This window comes from Halichoerus grypus, chromosome 12 (assembly GCF_964656455.1).
Source record: "Halichoerus grypus chromosome 12, mHalGry1.hap1.1, whole genome shotgun sequence".
NCBI lineage: Eukaryota > Metazoa > Chordata > Mammalia > Carnivora > Phocidae > Halichoerus > Halichoerus grypus.
Window position 1 is genome coordinate 78,958,215 of NC_135723.1, and position 20,033 is coordinate 78,978,247.

Sequence of the window (20,033 nt, forward strand, 5' to 3'; positions counted from 1 at the left end):
GCAAGTTCTCAAAGAAAGACACTTAAAGAGCATTTGTCTTATTAATGAAGGAGCAAACGTAACAAAATGTGATCTGTGACCCAAGAGCTCGCCCATCAGAAAGCTGCGGCCGGCCGTGAGACCACTCAGATCTTCTATAACACTAACGTGGTATTTTTTTCCGGAAGAAGGATATGGCTTTGCTGACTCGGATTTTATCTAAAGAACCAAGAGTGCCCGATAGAGAGCATGATAGTTAGACCAAGACAGGTGGGAATACTTCCTGAATCATGATGTCAGGCCAAAGCATAACACGACTGTGCCACCACTCAAAAATCAGCATCTGGGTGCACAAAAACGTGCACACTGGGTCTGGGGATTAGAGAACGCTGAACTGAAGTAAGCCACGTGTGCTTCTGTTCTCTGTGGCTGCCTGGCTTGGATTAAATTTCCAAATCCCTGGCCAAACTGGAATGCTGCACTAGGTACACTAACCCACAACCTACTGTAAAGATACGATATCCTTGTATGAGAACGTAGATGGAGAAGATTAAGCGTTAAGAAAGGTCTAACCACGCCCTCTGCCACAAATACGTCATGTAAGCCTGAAAAACCCCATCACGAGTTTTTCTAAAAATACGTGAAAAAGAGGAAAATGCTCAGACTGATTTCCTCAGCTGCCTTCAAGCAACGAAATCCTACTACCTATGGACTACGCCTTCTTCACCACAAAATGGATACCATCAAGAAGGCAGGCAAGTCTACAAAACACACTGACAGGCATCATACAGCAAGCTCCCCTAAATAGAAACAGGTATCTCAGACATGAAAACACGTTTTCCAGATTCTTACAGAATGCTTAATTGAAAATGCCATCCTTAGAATTTAAGAAAATGTGATGTGAAATAAAACCGCTAATATCAAAAACAACAAATACAATGTGATCTGCAGAGCTTTATGCAAATTTAAAACCTCACTTCTCATTACTGGTTCCTGGATTTCATCTATGAATGTGCTGACCTTTTTTTATACCCTCCTGCCAATCTTGGTTTACTCAGCAATCATCAGTTCACTATGAAAAAAAATACGCCTCTTCCATGGCATTATTTCAAATTTTAAATGATTTTGACAGGTCAAACATCCCTTGGAATATGAAAAGTAAATCTTTCTATCCCAAAGTAAAATGATACAGAAATTTTCATCAAAACATTTAAAGATTTTTTTTTTTTTATTTATTCATTTGTGAGAGAGATGGAGAGAGAACAAGCAGTGGGAGAGGCAGAGGGAGAGGCAGAAGCAGGCTCCCCGCCGAGCAAGGAGCCCGATGCGGGACTCGATCCCAGGACCCTGGGATCATGACCTGAGCCGAAGGCAGACGCTCAACCATCTGAGCCACCCAGGCGCCCTCTTCAAAACATTTAAAAGCAGACCTGCTCAGCCACTCTCCCTCTAGGGACACACACAAGACAAAGTAACATTCAGGCTGTGCCTATTAATTCTAAAAGAGTAATTACGTAAAGCAAAACAAAAATGCATTAAAAGGTTCTCAGTTTTCACAAACCAAACAACTGCACTTTTTATTAACTGACAATTTTATTAAGGTTAACACAAGGTAGAGGGGGATGAAGATCAAGGTCAGAGACTAATCTCTATACTCCAAATATATCCCAATCATCCCACTGATCTTTATTTCCAGGGCTCTCATTCTAGGCCGTATGTTACTGTCACCTGGACCACCCCAGTAGGCCAGCCCTTGGGGTGTACTCCTTCTAAGTAAGCTCTACACCCAGTGTGGGGTTTGAACTCACAACCCTGAGATTAAGGGTTGCATACTCTACTGACTGAGCCAGCCAGGCTCCTCTGCACTTAATTTTTAAGTAAATACTAAGAGTTAGGGTATAATGTCAGGGAAAGAAAGTAGGTAAAAGGAAGGATACCAAAGTGATTGCTGGTCCCAGAAACCTGGAACAGATACCCCAATGTCCATGGGAGAAGCAGGCTGAAGTTCCTTGGTATTCTGGACTGGGAAAATAACAGTTTTGCTTTGTTTTAATATGTGCGTATAAAATTCAAAACTATGGCCCAGAAATTTGTCCTAGAACTGCATTATCAAGCCCCATTCCTTTGTTCTTTTCATCTTCGAGATGTGAGAGTATACAAGACAAAGAAAGGAAAGGTAGCAAGACACAAACTACCTTTCAGAGACTTGTGCAATTAGAAGCAGTTTGAGATCTTCGCCCTTCAGCAGATGAAGAAACAGGTCCACAGCTATGACATGAGTTATACCAACCTTCAGCTATCTACTCACAGAGCTACTAATCCAAGAAGGGCGGTAGCTGGAAGGGTGGAAACATGGTGGGAAAGCACGGTCACAAATGGTTTTTGAACAAGAAAATCCAAAGCAAACAAAATGGTGTGCAGTCTCTACTTGGGATGTGAATGTGCCTCTCATTCCACCAGAATAGAAAATGCAGTATTGGAGGTAAGGAAATGTGCAAAATAAGTAACTACAGCGTAACAAAGGATTAAAAGTCTTCATGGTCTATAAAGAACACTTATAAATCAGCGTATTTTTTTTTTAAAAGATATTTGAGAGCAAGAGATTGAACCAGCATAGGGAGAGAATCCCAAGCAGACTCCCCGCTGAGAAAGAAGCCCCATGCAAGGCTGGATCTCATGACTTACACTGAAACCAAGAGTCAGATGCTTAACCAACTGAACCACCCACATGCCTCTATAAATCCGTGTTAAAAAATAAAAATAAAAGAATATTCAAATGGAAAAATGGACAAAGGATATGAACAGGTAATTCATAAAGAAACGAGAATGGCCAATATGGAGTGTTAAAACTTCCCAAAAGCAGGAACAAGAGAACCAAATAGTTGGAATTTATTTTATGATAGTACCAGTGTGGAGGGGGAAAAAATGGCACTCTCATTGTTTTAGTTCCATAAATTGATACTACTTTTCTTGAAGGCAATTTAGTAACCTGTATAAAGAGTAAACAATGGTCATTTCAGATCGACCGGTAATACCACTTGCAGAAGTAAATGAGCATGCACGACCATTTCAGCATTTTTGTAGCTAAAAATAGAAAAAGTTTAAATGTCTAACAAGAAGGAAATTAAGTAGAATTAGATATGTGTTTTTTATCGATGGTCTATCATGCAGCTATTCAAAACCATGTTTATGGAGAACATTTGCTGTTAAAGAATGCTCATGACATAGTATGTAAAAAAAAAAAAAAATCAAACGATTCCAGTTTCATATGTACAAAAGAGAAACACTAAACTGTTAAAAGGAGCTGTGTACAGGGTTTGGGATTATAGGGGATATTGGTTTTCTTTTCCTTTTTTTAAATACTGTTTTTTAACAATAGTTTTAGTGTCATGGAACCTGGATTGGATCACCTGACGGAAGAACCAAGCGGCACTCGGAGATCTTGGAGGATAGGAGGTTTATTTAACGCCGGCGGGCTCAGAGGAGGATGATCTCCAAAGGTCTGAGGCCTGAGCACAAACAAAGGGGGTAATTTATACACTTTTACTTCCATATATGTGGCACTTTCCGACGCGTGGGAGGCGGGGCAGAAGGGAAAACCCGGAACGGCCCTTGGGCCGGGACTGGGATTCCCCTGCCAGCTTGGTCAGCCACCTTAGAACACACATTTCCCTTATCATTAGGATAGCAAGTTTTCCTCTTTGTTCTTTAATTCCCTAACGTAAGTATGTATTACTTCTATTTAAAACTGTTCTTTAATAAAGCAGAAATCTTCTGAATCCCAGAATTTTAAAAATTCTATGTAATAAAAGGGCCTAAATTAGAGTTCAAAATATTTTAAGACTAAATTTTTCATTTTATATGAAATTTGAGAAACACTGTAAAAATTTTTAATTTCAATTTAACTTAGTCTTAAGACTCATTCTGTCTTATTAGCAGGTAGAAAATCTGAAAAGCAAATGGTGGTGGGGGTGAGACTAATGACAATACATTTTTGGCAATTTTTTAAACACTGAACACCCCTATAACCCTCATCCATTCTTCAAAACCAAAAGAACATAAACAAGTAGAAGAAAAATCACACCCTTTCTCAGAAGTTGTGAACAAAGCCAACCCACCACCACCACCACCACCACTAAACGTTTTAAGTTTGTTATGTTGAAAGCAACTATTAAGCAATTGTGTATTATTTTGGAAATCTCTGAGAAAGGCCATTTACTTTCCCACATATCTGTTATAAATCACACTGTCATTGTTTATATTTGAATGAAGCCCACTTGATTTTTGTGAAACGAGCAGGTACCCGATGGCAAGAACAAGTTGGAGAGTATTACGTTGCAGTAAGACCTGTTTCCCCATTCCCAGAATCATCTTAAGTTTCCTAAATTGAAAAACAAAAAAACCAAATACTTGTAAAATTAATGTCCACTTTATGCCTCCCTCCTGACAGTAAATTACTTACAGGGGATAAAACACACACACACACACACACACACTCTCTCTCTCACACACACACACACTTGAAGGGAAAAAATTTCAATTAAAAAAAGTATAGCAGAATCTAACAATCATTAGCAACCATAAAATTACCAAGATTATTACTGTTAGCTTTTATTAAGCAGCTATGTATACTACCTGCATTTCTTCTTTTCCTGTTCTGGTCCCTCTGTACCACTGTGGCTGCCTCGTTAGGTGGCTTACATGCTTGGGTCCATTTTTTTTTTCTAATTATGCTTAACTTTATGGGGACAAAGACTGGTGAAATTTCTCCAAAAACAGACTTCTTATTCTTAGTACTTTATAGGCTGATATTGAAGCCAAACTTAGGACATCTTACCAAAATGCATGTGATAAAAATTATGTTGTCAAATAAAAATCATTGCCTTTACAATATATATATAGCATTCTGCATAGTATTCACGGTAAGTATTTATTAAAACAAAGATACATGAATGCACCCCCAAGAGAGCACCACAAAATACCAAAATCCAATCCTGTCATGATCTAGTTGAAAGATATGATCTTTTAAAGTAATGAATGTACCTTGAAGAAATGTTTTAGGTCAAATAACATGAAGGAAAACCTATATTTTAAGTGCTATAATTAAGATCCCAGGTATAAAGTAATATAAACCAAGTACCTGAAGTTATAACCAATAAAAAACACACAGGTAACTCTTAATTGTCTTTAGAAAATAGACATTCAACCAAGCGGAAAAGATATCATAAAATCATTAAATAGCATTTATGAAACTAAAAAGAAAATCAGTAGCCTACAGACTTTGGGAGAACTTGTGTTCCTAGAGTACGAATATATATTCTTTAATCAGTACACACTTATTAGGATTTTTCAGGTCTATCATTAGTTAGAAATGGCCATCACAGCTAAAGGCTACAAAACCTAATAAATGAGAAAATTACTGACAAGATTATTAATGGTTGAGAACAGTTGTATACAGCAAACAAAATATCCCTGAAAAAAATAGACCTCAAAGGATGTAAGAAGCCAAAAGAGATCATAGAACTATAGAATACTAAGTTAGAAAGAACACAAAAGCTCAACCATGCTTCTGAAATATTTGCAGTCTTTGAAGAAACAAACCATGAATGAGAACAGTTACAATCAAAACAAATTCCATACTTTTACAAACAATACTTTCAGGAAAATAGAGTTGTGGGGGAAAATAAAGAACAAAATACAAAATTTCTACATAGAGAAATAAGTGCTACAATCCTCACTTAGTCAACAAATATTTGCTGAATGCATTTGTGTGCTACACACTGGTGGTATAATAACAACTAGGACAAAAATGGCTCCTTCAGGGAACCCCTATTCTAGTAGTTGCAAGATCTAGTTCAACATGTTTCTCAAAATAGGGTGAATCGAAATCATCCAGATCCAAGTTCAAAATTCAGATGCTCCATCCTCAGGAATTCTGACTCAGTAAGTCTTGGGTGGAACCCAAGAATGTACTTTTCAAAAGCTTTAGTGGAAAGAGAAATTTTAGCTCTATTAATTAGCTAAACAGATTTTAGCACTCTTATTTTAGAGATGAAATAGACAAGTCTGTTTAAAGGGTTTATTCTAAAGAATGAAATATTTTTCAAAGTGCTTCACGCACACTACCTGACACAGGAGTATTCAAAACCCAACTATGAAACAACTATATGAGTCTGAAAATCTAGATTCATATTTAACTCAGATGCTTACTTAATATATAGCACCAGACAAGTCATTTAACATCTGTGAGCATTAGTCTCTATCTCTAATTTGTGGGTAATATTTGTACTCTTTACCAGAGACACTGGAAGAAAAAATTTGCATATTTTTATTAGGCCACAAAAAATACCACGTAAAGTTAAGAGAGACTACCGGCACTGTTAGTTATAGCAAAGTATACAAAACTGTAATCCTAAAATAAAGGGAAAAGACTTATGAGGAAAAAGATTAAGCAAAAAAAAACTTTTTACCATATTTAGCCAACAAAATGTCCTTATTCAAGAGTTTAAGTACCAACTGTGGCCACCTAGAGAGTAACTCCCAAATGTCAACCAGGAATATAGTCTCCATAAACACATTATTAATATCACCAATCTTAACACTGCTTTGAGGGTTGCACAAAGACAAGGTGGACATAGTCTCAGAAGTAAACATTGGCCAGAAAGACTAGATCACCTAATCCAACCACCTCTTTAGTTCTTACAACTCTTTCTGTAACAATCCCAACAAATAATCCTCTAATTCCACTGGTTAGAAACCTACCAATTGTAGAACAATCTGAGGAGCTTTGATAAGTATAGACTCTGAAATTCTGATTCACTAAGTCCAGGGAAGAGTTTCAGGACCTGTTGGGGCAATATGCCTTCCAAGTGATTGTGAAGTGCAGCCAGAATCTAGCCTCCAGGGATGCTGCCCTCACCAGCCAATTCTGCATTTGGACAGTTCAAGTAATCTGATGTTGGATTGGAATCTTCCCACTTTAGTTTCCATCGTAGTCCCAGTTTACTGTGGGTTCCAAATACAACACAACTTAATCCATCTCCAGATTAAACATCTCCTGTTCCTTCAAATAACCTACATATATGTTCCACACCAGATAACCCTAAGTTTGTTCACATTTTAATATATGGCACCCAGAAGAGAATACAATCCTCATGTAGAATACAATGGGGACACTCTTTCATTAAAGTTACAATCTTCCCATCAACACAGCATAAGCGTGTGTTTTCTGAAAGTGTGGCCATGTCACGTTAGGTGTTTTACGGGTTTTTTTGTTTTTGTTTTTGTTTTTTTAAAGAGAGAAAAAGTGAGCAAGCCTGAGCAGGGGTTAGGGGATGGAGAGAGGGAGAGAATCTTAAGCAGGCTCCATGCCCAGTGTGGAGCCTGATGCAGGGCTCGATCTCACAACCCTGAGATCATGACCTAAGCCAAAAATCCGACATTTAACCAAATGAGCTGCCCAGGTGCCCCACGTTAAGTTATTTAATAAGCATATTAAAAAACAGTTTGGAATATATTTTGGAATAATTTTATATTTATAAATTATATTTATACAAGCAGCAGATATATTACTGCAAGCTCCCACACATTCCCCTCATCCAGTTTGTTTTCCTAATGTTAACATGCCCAGTGGCCGTAATATATTTACCCAAACCAAAAATGAGCTGTTTAATTTTTAAAATTACATCTTTTTACACAAATTACTTTCCTGAACCCCATTTCCTTTTTCCTGAACACAGACTTTTAGCTTTAGCTTTTCTTCCATTACATGATGCTAGTATCGGCCCTTATCAACGCAAGATTTCACCTTGCAAGACTGACTCAAGATGAAATAAAATGTCCTATACTTAAGATTTTTGAGGTCCTATACTTACGGTATTTTGAGTCAAGATAATATCACTACTGTCATGAGACTCATGCCATTCACATATCTGGTAAGCAAGACTTCTATGCTTTTATACAATTCAACAGGCCAACTCTTGGGGTAATATAAACCCCCCTTGGGTTGCATGAAGTAACTTCTAAGGCATACCATCAATGAATTACAAATCCAACCAATTATCTGTATATCCAGTTATTCTTCATGCAAAGATATACCCTGTGTGAGGGAGTATCTGACCTACTGCATTCTCCACATTTTCTTTTTACTAGTCTAATATGTTTGCATGTTCTGCTTCCTTTTTTTATTTTATTATGTTATGTTAATCACCATACATTGCATCATTAGTTTTTGACGTAGTGCTCCATGACTCATTGTTTGCGTATAACACCCAGTGCTCCATGCAGCTCCATCACCAGGCTAACCCATCCCCCCCACCCCCTCCCCTCTAGAACCCTCAGTTTGTTTCTCAGAGTCCATAGTCTCTCATGGTTCGTCTCCCCCTCTGATGTACCCCCCTTCATTTTTCCCTTCCTACTATCTTCTTTTAACATATAATGCATGTTCTGCTTCTACAGGTAACAATTAAAGAAAAAAAATAGATTGTCTACACAATAAAAAGGAATGCATTCCCCCAATGACTCTGAAACGCTTAGGATAAAAAGGAAATTTTCTACATTTAACATCTACTGCCAACTCACTGAAGCAGTTAATGACCATGTGTGAAAACTGGTGCTCATGGGTAATCCATAGAGAATTCCTGATGAATCACAAACTAAAACCACAACAAATAGCAAGGTGGTATTGGTAGTATTATTCCTCCAAGAAGAAAAAAGAATTCAATTTACCCTATTGAAATTAGTACTAGCCTTAATTTTAAGGCTTAGGGAACAAAATGGCACAAGATAGCAATTTACTATTAAAATCCCGATTAAAAAGGGTAATTTAGACATGTGGACCCAAAGATAGCTATACTCAGCTATATCACTGCCAGAAGATTTTTTCTAAACACTTTACTTCTCCTCAAAAGATGTCAATAATTTCCAATTCTATTTATCTCTGGAAACCAGATTGTGGAATTAGTTTTTAAACTGCAAAATAAAATTGACAATGATTTCAGAAAGGCTGCAAACTCACAACCTTCCTATCATACTAATGAGTTCCTTAAAATGGGAAAGACACTTTTAAAAACTTTCAAAAAGCATCAATATATCAAAAACAAAACTCTTTAAACTTACCTCGTAGTAACTCCGAACTGCATTGCAAAATGCTTCATCAGCCACAATTTGGGTTTCTCCGTTGAGGAAGGCTTGGAACCGGTCTTTCAGTAACTGCAATTGTTGCTTGTTAAGCTGTAAGAAAAAGAGGGAATTAGCTGAAACATTAGCCAATCAGAGAAATATAACAATTCTTAAAAATTATTGCTGAAAGTTAACACCTAGAACTAGCTTTATGTTAAAGGAAAAAAAAAAAAAAGCTAAAAAACTACTACTTGTACCATGGCTCAATTTTAAAACGTTTCCAATTCACTTCTCACACTCTGGAATCCTAATATTGCAATGCACTATAAATTTCTACACCAGATGGAGTTCCTGTGTTTACTACCCCAGTCTCTTTACAGAAGCAGGTAAAATCTAAAATTCAGATGAGAAATGAACTGTTGTGCAAAATTGCCAGTTGTCCTGAACAGAGAGAGCAGAGAGGACAAGTATCCCTGGCGATGGGTGAACAACAGCTGCCTTAGATGAAGGATAATAGGAAGGAAGAGCACAGAGTACAGAGGAACCCCGATCAAGAATCCTCTGGAAAGAACATCTTTTGATGCCAAAAGTTTGGATTCCATGCACATACCTCAATGCTTGAGGTGAGACAGACAACTGAGGAGGAGACAAATCCTGAGAACAGAGAGGCAATAGGCAGACAGGGAGTGCATGTGTAAGCGCACCAAGGGAAGAGCCGTATACCAGGGGAGGGGAGAGTTCAAGCGCACAACCAGATTTCCTCACCCTAGGTCTGACTGCCATCATTACTACTGAGGGTGGGTGGGACATGAACCATGACTTACCAACCATGTCCTCTGGTCAGCGACAAGCAGGGTCAGCTACTTAATTTGTAGGGCTCAGTGCAATGTGAGTATGAGGAGGCCCTTGTTAAAAAATTACGAATTTCGAGATGGTAGACACAGAGCTTTACACCAAGCATGGGCCCTTCTAAGCACAGAGCCCTGTGCAACTGTGCCCCTGAAGTCAGCCCCGACCATGGGGCACAGACTTCACCAGAGGTGGGGCACCGGAGGTCAGGCACCAGTTGAAAATGCTCAACTGCTGAGAGAACACAGTCTTGCAGATAAAACCACACAATCCCAAGATACCATAAGGAACAGGAAAAGAGTGATCTTTCCATTTCATTTGATCCTCATCCCACTATTGAAGAACTCAGTCCAGTTCTGGATTCTACAGAGAGATGGGAAGCATTTGGAAATATGCTGAGGAGAAAATGATGGAAGGATTAGGAGAGGAAGACAAACTGATAGGATTTGGTTTCAAAATGAAGGCTGATGCGACCTCAGCTTAAATCTGTTCAAAAGGCTTATTAAAATGCCATTCAAATAGGAGACAAGTGCTTTCCAAAAAAAAAAGCCCCCTTTTTTTTAGATCCAGGAATCTAATAAGACAGTTTGTAGAGAAACTATTGCTGGTAGTAACAGACTGGTAGAGAACGGTCCTATTGTACCCAGTGTAAGAAACCTCTTCCCCTGAGCAGGGATGGAAAAAGACCACTCTGTTTAAGGTTATCTCCTTCATTTTAGGGAAAGCTAAACCAAGCTCAAATGCAGAGCCATCACCATTATATTACACTTTCTGCTTCTGTCATATGGAGAGCGTCAAAGCAGGGACCTTTTGTGTGTATGCAATGGTAAGGCCAAGTAAGTCCACGACTTCAGCTCTCGAAGCACAGCTCAGAAAAGGACCAGATGGAAACAGGATGGCAGTTGCTGAGAGCAAGACAGCTGAGAGCACTTTAGCTGCCAAGCCCAGGAGCTGCTAGGAAGCGCTTCAACTTGAAAACCAAGTGTCCAGGTAACATAATGGACATGGAAAAATGTAGAAATAATGGACTGGAGGGGATCTTACTGAGCCTTTGCCCCATCTCCGTCATTTGATTAAAACAAAAACAAAAAAAATAGTTTTCAAAACCTGAAAACCTCAATTTTCTTTCATCAGATGCATTCTGTTCTTTACAGTGTGTATTTCACCACTGTACCAAGGAGTTACCTTTTGGGGATTATGGCATGGAAAATTCATGAACACCAAGGAGATCTGAGCAAACTATCTTCTTGGAAACTCCAACAATGTTGGCATAGTTCACAAACGTGCCAGAAGCACCTGGCTAAATATCAGACTTCAATGTTTATATGAACAACAGTTACTGCAGTTACATTTAAAACCTAAAATGTCAGCCAGTATTATAGTGATATATAAGAAGTCAATCAATAAGTACTTTTTAAGTAGAGAGGTCTGTATTTCCACAAAAGATTGGGAGGAAAAAAACTGAATTTTAAATCTAGCTGCAGGGATAGCCGTTTAGAATGCAGAGCTCCCTTAATTCTATTTGCATTATCAAAATAAACCATATTATACATCAACAGAGCGACTAAGGGAAAAGACCCAAGAATTAGATCCAAATGCACTCAGAAATGTACTAGAAAATACCATTATAGCACCTCAAATCAGCAGTAAAAGATGGTCTATTCAATCAATGGTGTTAAAGTAACTGGGTAGCCAAGCAGAAAAAAAAATTAAATTGTACCATCACACATACTGTTACATTAAAAGTTTTAATTCACTGGAACTATAAAAAGATGAAACTGTAAAGGTACATGAAGAAAAAAAAATTCCTTTTAATGCTAGTATGTGAAAGACCTTTCTAACCATGATCCCAAATCCCCAAGTCATAAATTTAAATGTTAAAAATAAAAATAAATTGTGCATGGCAAAAATACCATAGGCAAAATCATTAGAAAAAGACAAATGAGTAAAAATATGTGTAACTTCCATCTTTAAGAGCTATTTCCAAACACAGATCCCAGAAACTATTAAGAATCTGACCAGTAAGTCAATATAAAAATGGACAAAATGGATATATTTAAGCTAGGATAGTGGGCCTAACTTCATTCATAATAAGTAAAATACAAATTAAATCTACATGACAGAGGAAGGATTCTGGGAAGATGGTGGAGTCGTGGAGTCGGAAGCACCAGAAATCTCTCTCCCCTACCTAGAGTACAACTGCATTGGCAGTTTCTGCCTGATGTAAATATTTTGGAATTCTGGAGTCGACTGAAGGCTTGCAACTTATAGGGGAAGGCTTGAATGTAAATTGCAGTTAATTTTGGCCAATTTTAGCTCCTAGCACAGTAGCAGCTAGTCATCCCCCACCCCCAAGCTCAGTGGCAGAGGAAAAAAGAAGCTAATAGCCTATATTTTCATAAATAGAGGACTAATAAATGCTACATTCAAACAGTGGCAACACTATTAGCTCCGTAAAAAGAACAAGTTCCCTTACGTATGGATATAAAAACATCTTCAAAATCTCTGGGCGGAAGGAAGCTAGTTATAGAACAGTAGGTAAAAATAAGCCACCACTCCCATAGAAAAGGGGCAAAATTAGAACACGTATGTGAATTTGTTTCCATATGCAGATGGAAACTATGGAAGAAGGATGGCTGTGCGCACTGGACAGATGGAAAATAAGTGAAAGATTTTTCAGCCTATACTGTTATATTCATTTTAGAATTTTAAATCACAGGATTCTTCCCTAAAATTTTAATTTAGATTTAAAATAAGCTATGATGGCAACTTTGCAAATCTTTTATCTCAACAATTATGACGCATTGCATATAGTTTAGATCTGATCATCCTGCAGAGAGACTGGACAACAGATGAACTGACTTTTCAATTCTCCTTTCAAGTAGAAGATTTGAACTTGACAGTCCCACTTTTTCTTTTTTTAACATTTAACATTTCAAGGTTGAGCATTTCTTTGATACTTAAACCAAAGACAGAACAGAACCATAGTAGTAATCCTATTCAATATTCTGATCAACACATTAATCTTTACAAAATCCCTATGAAGTCCTCTTTCAGCCTCCCTTTGAGCCTATTAAAACACACAGCTTCATTACCTCACAGTAAAGCCTATGCTCATTTTCAAGAACTGAAACCTGTTTCCCCTATGACTTTCCCACAATCCTAGTTCTAACACTAAGACAAACCAGAATAAACATTACTTTCCTTCTTCCACAAAGCAGTTCAGAAACTGGAAGACAAGTGCTGGCTTGTTTGTGAGTCTTCTCTTTTCCAGGATTAACTCTGCCAGTTCCCCAACATCCTAAGGGTACTCTCCAATTTGTTCACAAATTAAGCATTCAACTGTTAAATAAAACTTAGTTACATCTAAGTACAAAAAAGCACATTGAAAGCTGTAACATACAAGTGAAACTCATTACAATAGTAATGTGGTTCCTAAAATGTGCAGGGTAGACTGGTCCTGATTCTCCTAAGATAGTGTGGCCAACACAGACAAGTGGGAGGGCTGCTTCCCACATTCTAAGCACTATTAATTCACACCAAAAACAAATTAACTCTTCTTGGCAGTCACATCAACTGACTCACATCGTCCTTATCAACAAAAATTTCTAAAACATTCTTACATATGTTTCATTAAGCCACATTTCGTCTTGCTAGATGTGGTCTATTGTTCCATTTGATTAATATTTTGTTAGAATTCTAATTCCTTCACCTAATGACAGGTCATTATAAGAAACCTTTAGTTCAGATTAAGAAACAGGAAACCTGTTATTACATGGGTTCGTCCAGTTTGACACCATTAACATTCTTTGGGGCAGTTGACTTTACCATGATTTATCCTGTATTTTCGTTTTTCCCACATACTGTCTCCACACTAGTATGTTTACCAATGAATGCGTAACATTTTTCAAATACAGAGAAAGTTTTAACGTGAAAGTTATCCAATGGGAATTTTTAGAGAGCTTTTTATATGCAACTAAACTGCAGAAACTTAACTAGAACATAAATATCCTTGCAAATATCTAAATACAGCCAAGAGATTAGCCTTATAAACAAAACACTTCAAATACTGACAGTGAAAGCTAAGTTTTAAGATGCTTGGCTGGCAGGGATAATTTATCCATAATAAACAGGAAAAACAATTTTCAAAGTTCAGAGATGTTTTATGTTTCTTAGGTATTGTTTTTTTTTTTTTTCTCGTGTTCAATTTAGATTCTAACCTTTTCATTTTAAGTCACGATCAACTGAAGACTTAGGCCGGTATCTTGACTAGCAGGAGACCAACCATTTATGATAGTCAGGGGCTCAGGAACCCAGCAAGCACTGCTTGCAAAGCCTGCTCTGACCTGTGCTCTCCCATCCAGAGTCTTCGCGCTTATGGTGGTGGGGGGGGGGGGGCGGGATTGCAGTGTGATACCCAGGTAAGTCAAGGCGATCACAGATTCCACAGCAAAGTAGCAGGTGACTAGCGGGTATGGTACCTCCAGGATTGGAGGGTGGGTAATGGTGCGTGCATATACCTCAAAGAGATACTGACAAATGTTTTTCAAGGAAGTAAAAGGATTTACTCCAGGCACAGATGGTCTCTGAAATGCACAAGCATAGCTTTAATGCCTGTTCATGAGACATAGTAAAAGATATTAACAGGGAAAGACTAAAGCACATTTTCATTTTCCCTCCTTCACACTCCATCAAAAAGATCTACATAAAACCATCGGGATAAAATAATCCGTGCGTTCCATGTTTCCGAAACAACAAACTTCTCCAAACTGCCTATCAGAACAGGATAACAAAGGGGCTGTGACCATGTCTCATATGTGATAAATCCTGTGGAAGGCATTGCTATTAGTATTTCCTACCCAAATAACTTCTCTTGCACTTTTCTGTAAGCAGATATCTCAGATAGGCCTATCTGAGACTACAAATAACAGGCTTACCTGGTTATTTCCAAGTTAAGGCCTAGGAGATAAAAGCGAAAGCGTGTGTGACTTGCAGGAAACCCTAAAAGGTAGCTGAAAATCCAACACTTTTAACGCCTTCCTCTTCTACTAAGCTGGAATCTGAGGTGTTTTCTAGAATGCTCAGGTTGGCCCATAAAGATGGTATAAGATAGAGCCTGAGGTCCTTCTCAATGGGGAGCAGCCATTGTAACCCTGGACCAGCTAAACCCCCCAATTTCTTTTACATAAAAAGAGAAATAAACCTATGTATAGATCACTCTTAATTGGGGCCTATTACTGACCGAACTGAATCCTAATGCGTACAAATCCCAACGAGGTACCCAACCAAGGAGAAAATGCCATATATTACTACCATCCCTTGCTGGTAAGGTTATCTTAATTAGGAGATGAAACATTCATTCCATAAGTTACTTTATATGAAAAACTCCTTATCCAGTAAACTTGCCCCAACGAACAGTGAACCCCAGAATTTATTTTGGCAGACTCAATTCTATTGTCCCACAGTATTGAAAGTGGGGATGAAAAAGCCCCAAATTTCCAACCTCTACTTGAACATTTTATAATGAAATATATACTGCGATGAGTACAGAACAACAAAATCCCACTGTGTATCATAAACAAATGGGCTCCAGGCTAGGCTTACTCAGCCACTAAGTGAACTACACATCTATCCATATTTTCAATGGCCTCCTAGTCAAATGCAAGCCTCAGCAAGATTACATGCCATTATGTGATTGGGGGGTGGGGGAGGGAACCTGCTGGTGAATACTTTAACTAGGAATGTACAATCCATGAATTCTATCAATTTCCTTGCTACACTGTACTAAACACATTCCACACATGTCCATCAAATCTTCCTTAACCTGCTATAGATAAAGTGTTTATCTACATTTTTTAAATGAAGAAATTAAGCTCAAAGAAGTTAGGCACCTTGTGGAACTTCACATCTGGTAAGAGCCAGGGAAAGAATCTAAACCAGTATCCTGATCTAAAGCCTATATTCTTTCTCTTCACCATACTATTCTGTTTCCCTCATGGTCACTCTCTCCCCCACGCCCCCCCAGTAAGAGGTGTTTGTCACCATCTGATATGTCATAGATTGTATATTTTGCTTTTTACATGTCCCCACTAGAATAAAATTTGCATCAGGATAAGAACATGATTTTTAGCTCACAGAATATGCTCAATTTTTTTTAAAGAATGAAAAAGTGAACAAAGGAACAAACGAAGGCCAGTTGCTATGAAACTATTCCTTACTAGCATAGCCACATCTTCCACTCATACTCACCTACCCCCACAAAAAAGTTGGTCTAGCATGCAATTATAAAACCTCAAGATTACCTCAATCCACCAAAATGTATCAGAAAACAGCTATCAGATATGTTCACCTATTTCATTGACAAGGTTATAGGTGACAAATGGGGCAGTAATGAAGAGCACAGCCTCTGGTGTCAGACCACCTTTGTCAGTTTCCAGGATCCCCCAACAATTTGTAGGGTCTTCAGGTCACTTAACCTCCATGTCTCCATCCAGTTCCTTATCTAAACAATGATGATAGTAATAACATACAGTTTAATAAGGCTGTTGTAATATAATAGGGGAAAAAGTGTTTAACACATTAAATGCTTTATAACTGCTATTTTAGAAATACGTGGTGAAACAAACACAAAAAAACCATGGTGATTTTATTTCCATAATTGCAGAAGTCAGAGACAAAAACCAATCTTAAGATGGATGCAGATGGACAATTAATGATAAACTGCCCCGAGCTATGCTGTCCAGCACATAACCATGCCTGACCACCAAGCACTTGAAACGTGGCTCGTCCAAGGGAACATGTGCTCAAAGTCTAACATACCAAATTTCAAATACTCAGTATGACAAAAAATACACAGCATCTCACTAATACTTAAATATTAGTTATATACTGAAAAACATTTTGTATATATAGGGTAAATTATTAAAATGACTTTCAGGGGCGCCTGGGTGGCTCAGTCGTTAAGCGTCTGCCTTCGGCTCAGGTCATGATCCCAGGGTCCCGGGATCAAGCCCCGCATCGGGCTCCCTGCTCCGCGGGAAGCCTGTTTCTCCCTCTCCCTCTTCCCCTGCTTGTGATCCTGCTCTCACTGTGTCTCTCTCTGTCAAATAAATAAATAAAATCTTAAAAAAATAAAATAAAATAAAATGACTTTCATCTGTGACTAATACTTAAATATTGGTTATATACTGAAAAACATTTTGTATATATAGGGTAAATTATTAAAATGACTTTCATCTGGGGAGCCTGGGTGGCTCAGTCAGTTAAGCGACTGCCTTCGGCTCAGGTCATGATCCCAGGGTCCTGGGATCGAGTCCCGCATCGGGCTCCCTGCTCTGCGGGAAGCCTGCTTCTCCCTCTCCCACTCCCTCTGCTTGTGTTCCCTCTCTCGCTGTGTCTCTGTCAAATAAATAAAATCTTAAAAAAAAAATGACTTTCATCTGTTTTTAAAAGGTCACTAGTAAATTTTAAATTACTTACATGGCTCACATTTCAATTGGATGGCAGTGGCATAGAGAAATGTGATGGTCAAACGGCCACTGAAGGCAGATGAACAGGGCCATGCTACATCCTGCCCAACAGGTGTGGCCTCGCTCACAGCAATAGGACCCATAGTCTATAGCTTGCAGCCAAGCCCTATGGTAGGACTGATTTCAGGAGAAACTGAACAAGAGCCAAAAGGCAATACCTAAGTATTAACCTAGTGTTTTCCATTGCCAGGGAGTGAAGTGGGTATTATTAGTCTCATGTTATGGATGAGAAAAGAGGCTTAGAGATTAAGGTACAAAACTAGTTAGGTCCTAAGACCAAGATCCTAACCTAGGCATCCTCAATCCAAGGCCATGGTTTTTACCCTATCATTACATGCTGTCTATCCCACTGACATGTTCTTATTTGACAGTCTTCATTCAGTTTAATCTTACAAAAGAGAATCCGGTCAAATGCGGAGCAGTTATTCAATAGGACTGTTTCATGTTCCTGAACATGAATATAAGTTGAGAGCAAACTGGCAAATCTTGTCATTATCCTCCAACAATCTGCTTTAAGCCCTTATTCATTCCAACATCAGCTTCACCCACTACTCAGAATGAGATGGACCTATGAATGCCTTTTTAATGGTCCCAACTAATAAGCTCATCAAAAGCAAATAAAAATTATCACACTTGGTTTGCATCTGTCCATTTGACTAGAGCTGGTAAAACACTGTTTCTCAGGTCTGTGGAAGTGTTTCTAGAAGAGATTAGCACTTTATTCAGTAGACTGAATAAAGAGATCCACCCTCACCAATATAGGCAGGCATCATCTAATTCATTGAGAGCCCCAACAGAAAAAAGCTGATCAAAAGTGACTTCTCACTCTCCCTGAACTGGGACATTCGTCTTTCCCACCCTTGGACATCAGAGCTCCTGGTTCTTGGGCCTTTGGACTCAGACTGAATTATACCAGCTTTCTGGGTTCTCCAGCTTGCAGAGGGAAGACTGTGGGACTTTTCAGCCTCCCTAACCATGTGAGTCAATTTCTGTAATAAATCTCTTAGATCTGTATCTGTATCCTATTGGTTCTATTTCTCTACAGAACCCTGATGAATACACCAATGATCATATGTAACAGTCTTAGCAATCTGTTGCCATCAAGCAAGTCAGAGAGGACTATGGGTGTACAAACCTTATGAGGCATTCTGAGATGTTCTTACTGCCATCAAGATTCACCCTCTCCTCCATTAAGATCTGACAAAAATCAATAAGGCTTCGCAAAAAAATCATCTTGGAGATGAACAATGTTAAAAAAGGCAGGAACTAGGAAGCAGTCAGCACACATTCTGCCACCTCACCACTTGCAAAGTCAGAAGCAGCCGTGTGTCATAAGCCAAAGGTAGTAGTCCCTGCTTCCTACAAACCTGATAGATCATGTCAAGGTAGGTGAGAGGATTGCCCTTTTGAAACAATAGGGCTTTCCCTTGACCACGCTTAATAAATGTGTAATTTAATACCTAGTAATAGGTAATACTAATTGACCACTTACCACATAGTAAGTACACTTCTAACCTCTTTACAAGGATTATTCTAAGCCCCCATGCGGTAGGTTCCTTATGTCAAATCTGAAGCTAAGACCCAGGTAAGTTAAGAAAGTGGTCCGGTTCACCTAACTTGGAGGCCGACCCAGGTACATCTGACTAGCACACGCTTAGCCACTGGCTACCTTTGGGGTTCCTTCTTGAGCCAATCATTCTCCACACCCAGCTCAAGACACAGGACCATCAGAGCCTAGCAAAACTTTCACATGATTTGATCAGCCTGACTAGGTAAGTAAAAGCTCTTCTCTCTCCCTCCAAATCCTTACCCCATCGTGCTTGTTCAACACGTGTTCGTTCCCGCTCCTTAGATTTCCTTTCTTCCTTTAGAAAGTAACCCAAATGAAACCTCTAAGAAACCTCCTTCCTCCTGTGCCCCTCAAATGAAGTCATCCCATTCTCTGTGTCACTTGTACACCTCATACTCTAGCATTTGCATAACAGGACTTTCTCCTCACTAAAGTACATGTTCCTTACACAGGGATGCCAGTCATCTATATAGCCTCACTCCCACTTAGTATAGTATTGGCTGATATAAAGTCATCTAGAGTGGGAGAAAATCTAAAGTGCAAGAGGGTAGCACCATGCATTATGGCTTTTCTGGGCATGTAACCTGTCCTAACCACTGGCAAAAGACACTAACAGCAACATAACTGAGTAAGGAGTTGGGAAGAAACAGTCTTGAAATTCCAAGATAGATTGTGTGTTGTCTAAGTTCATGACCAGATTCAGTGAGGCCTAAGAAACAGCCAAGGATTTCTTTGCTGAGCTGCAGTGTGAGTAGTTCTGTTTTGCAGATGATATTGTTCTCCGGCAGGGAGAACTTTGTGCCTCGGTGCCATCTGGTATTTCATGGCAAAGTTCCGTATGCTGAAGAAACAGTGATTTTATATTCGTCACAAAGAATTTGGACAGACCAGCAACAGACAACTGTGTACTTGTCTAAAAGCTTAAACACGCTGACCAGCTCCAAGCCACACAATGGCCTTTTCCAGTAGCTAGTAAGTGTTCTGGG

At 38.8% G+C, this 20,033-nt stretch overlaps 1 protein-coding gene across 17 annotated transcripts in view; it reads right to left on the reverse strand.

Moving 5' to 3' along the window:
- CADPS2 (calcium dependent secretion activator 2) overlaps positions 1-20,033 on the reverse strand; it is a 518,420-nt gene that overhangs the window by 389,708 nt on the left and 108,679 nt on the right. For 16 of the 17 annotated variants that reach the window (XM_078059524.1, XM_078059520.1, XM_078059523.1 and 13 more), the window contains exon 2: positions 9,097-9,210. The exons of the other annotated variant lie outside the window; for it this stretch is intronic. In XM_078059524.1, coding sequence (XP_077915650.1) covers positions 9,097-9,210 — 114 coding nt within the window. The remainder of the gene's footprint in view (positions 1-9,096; positions 9,211-20,033) is intronic. 17 annotated transcript variants of the gene reach the window in all.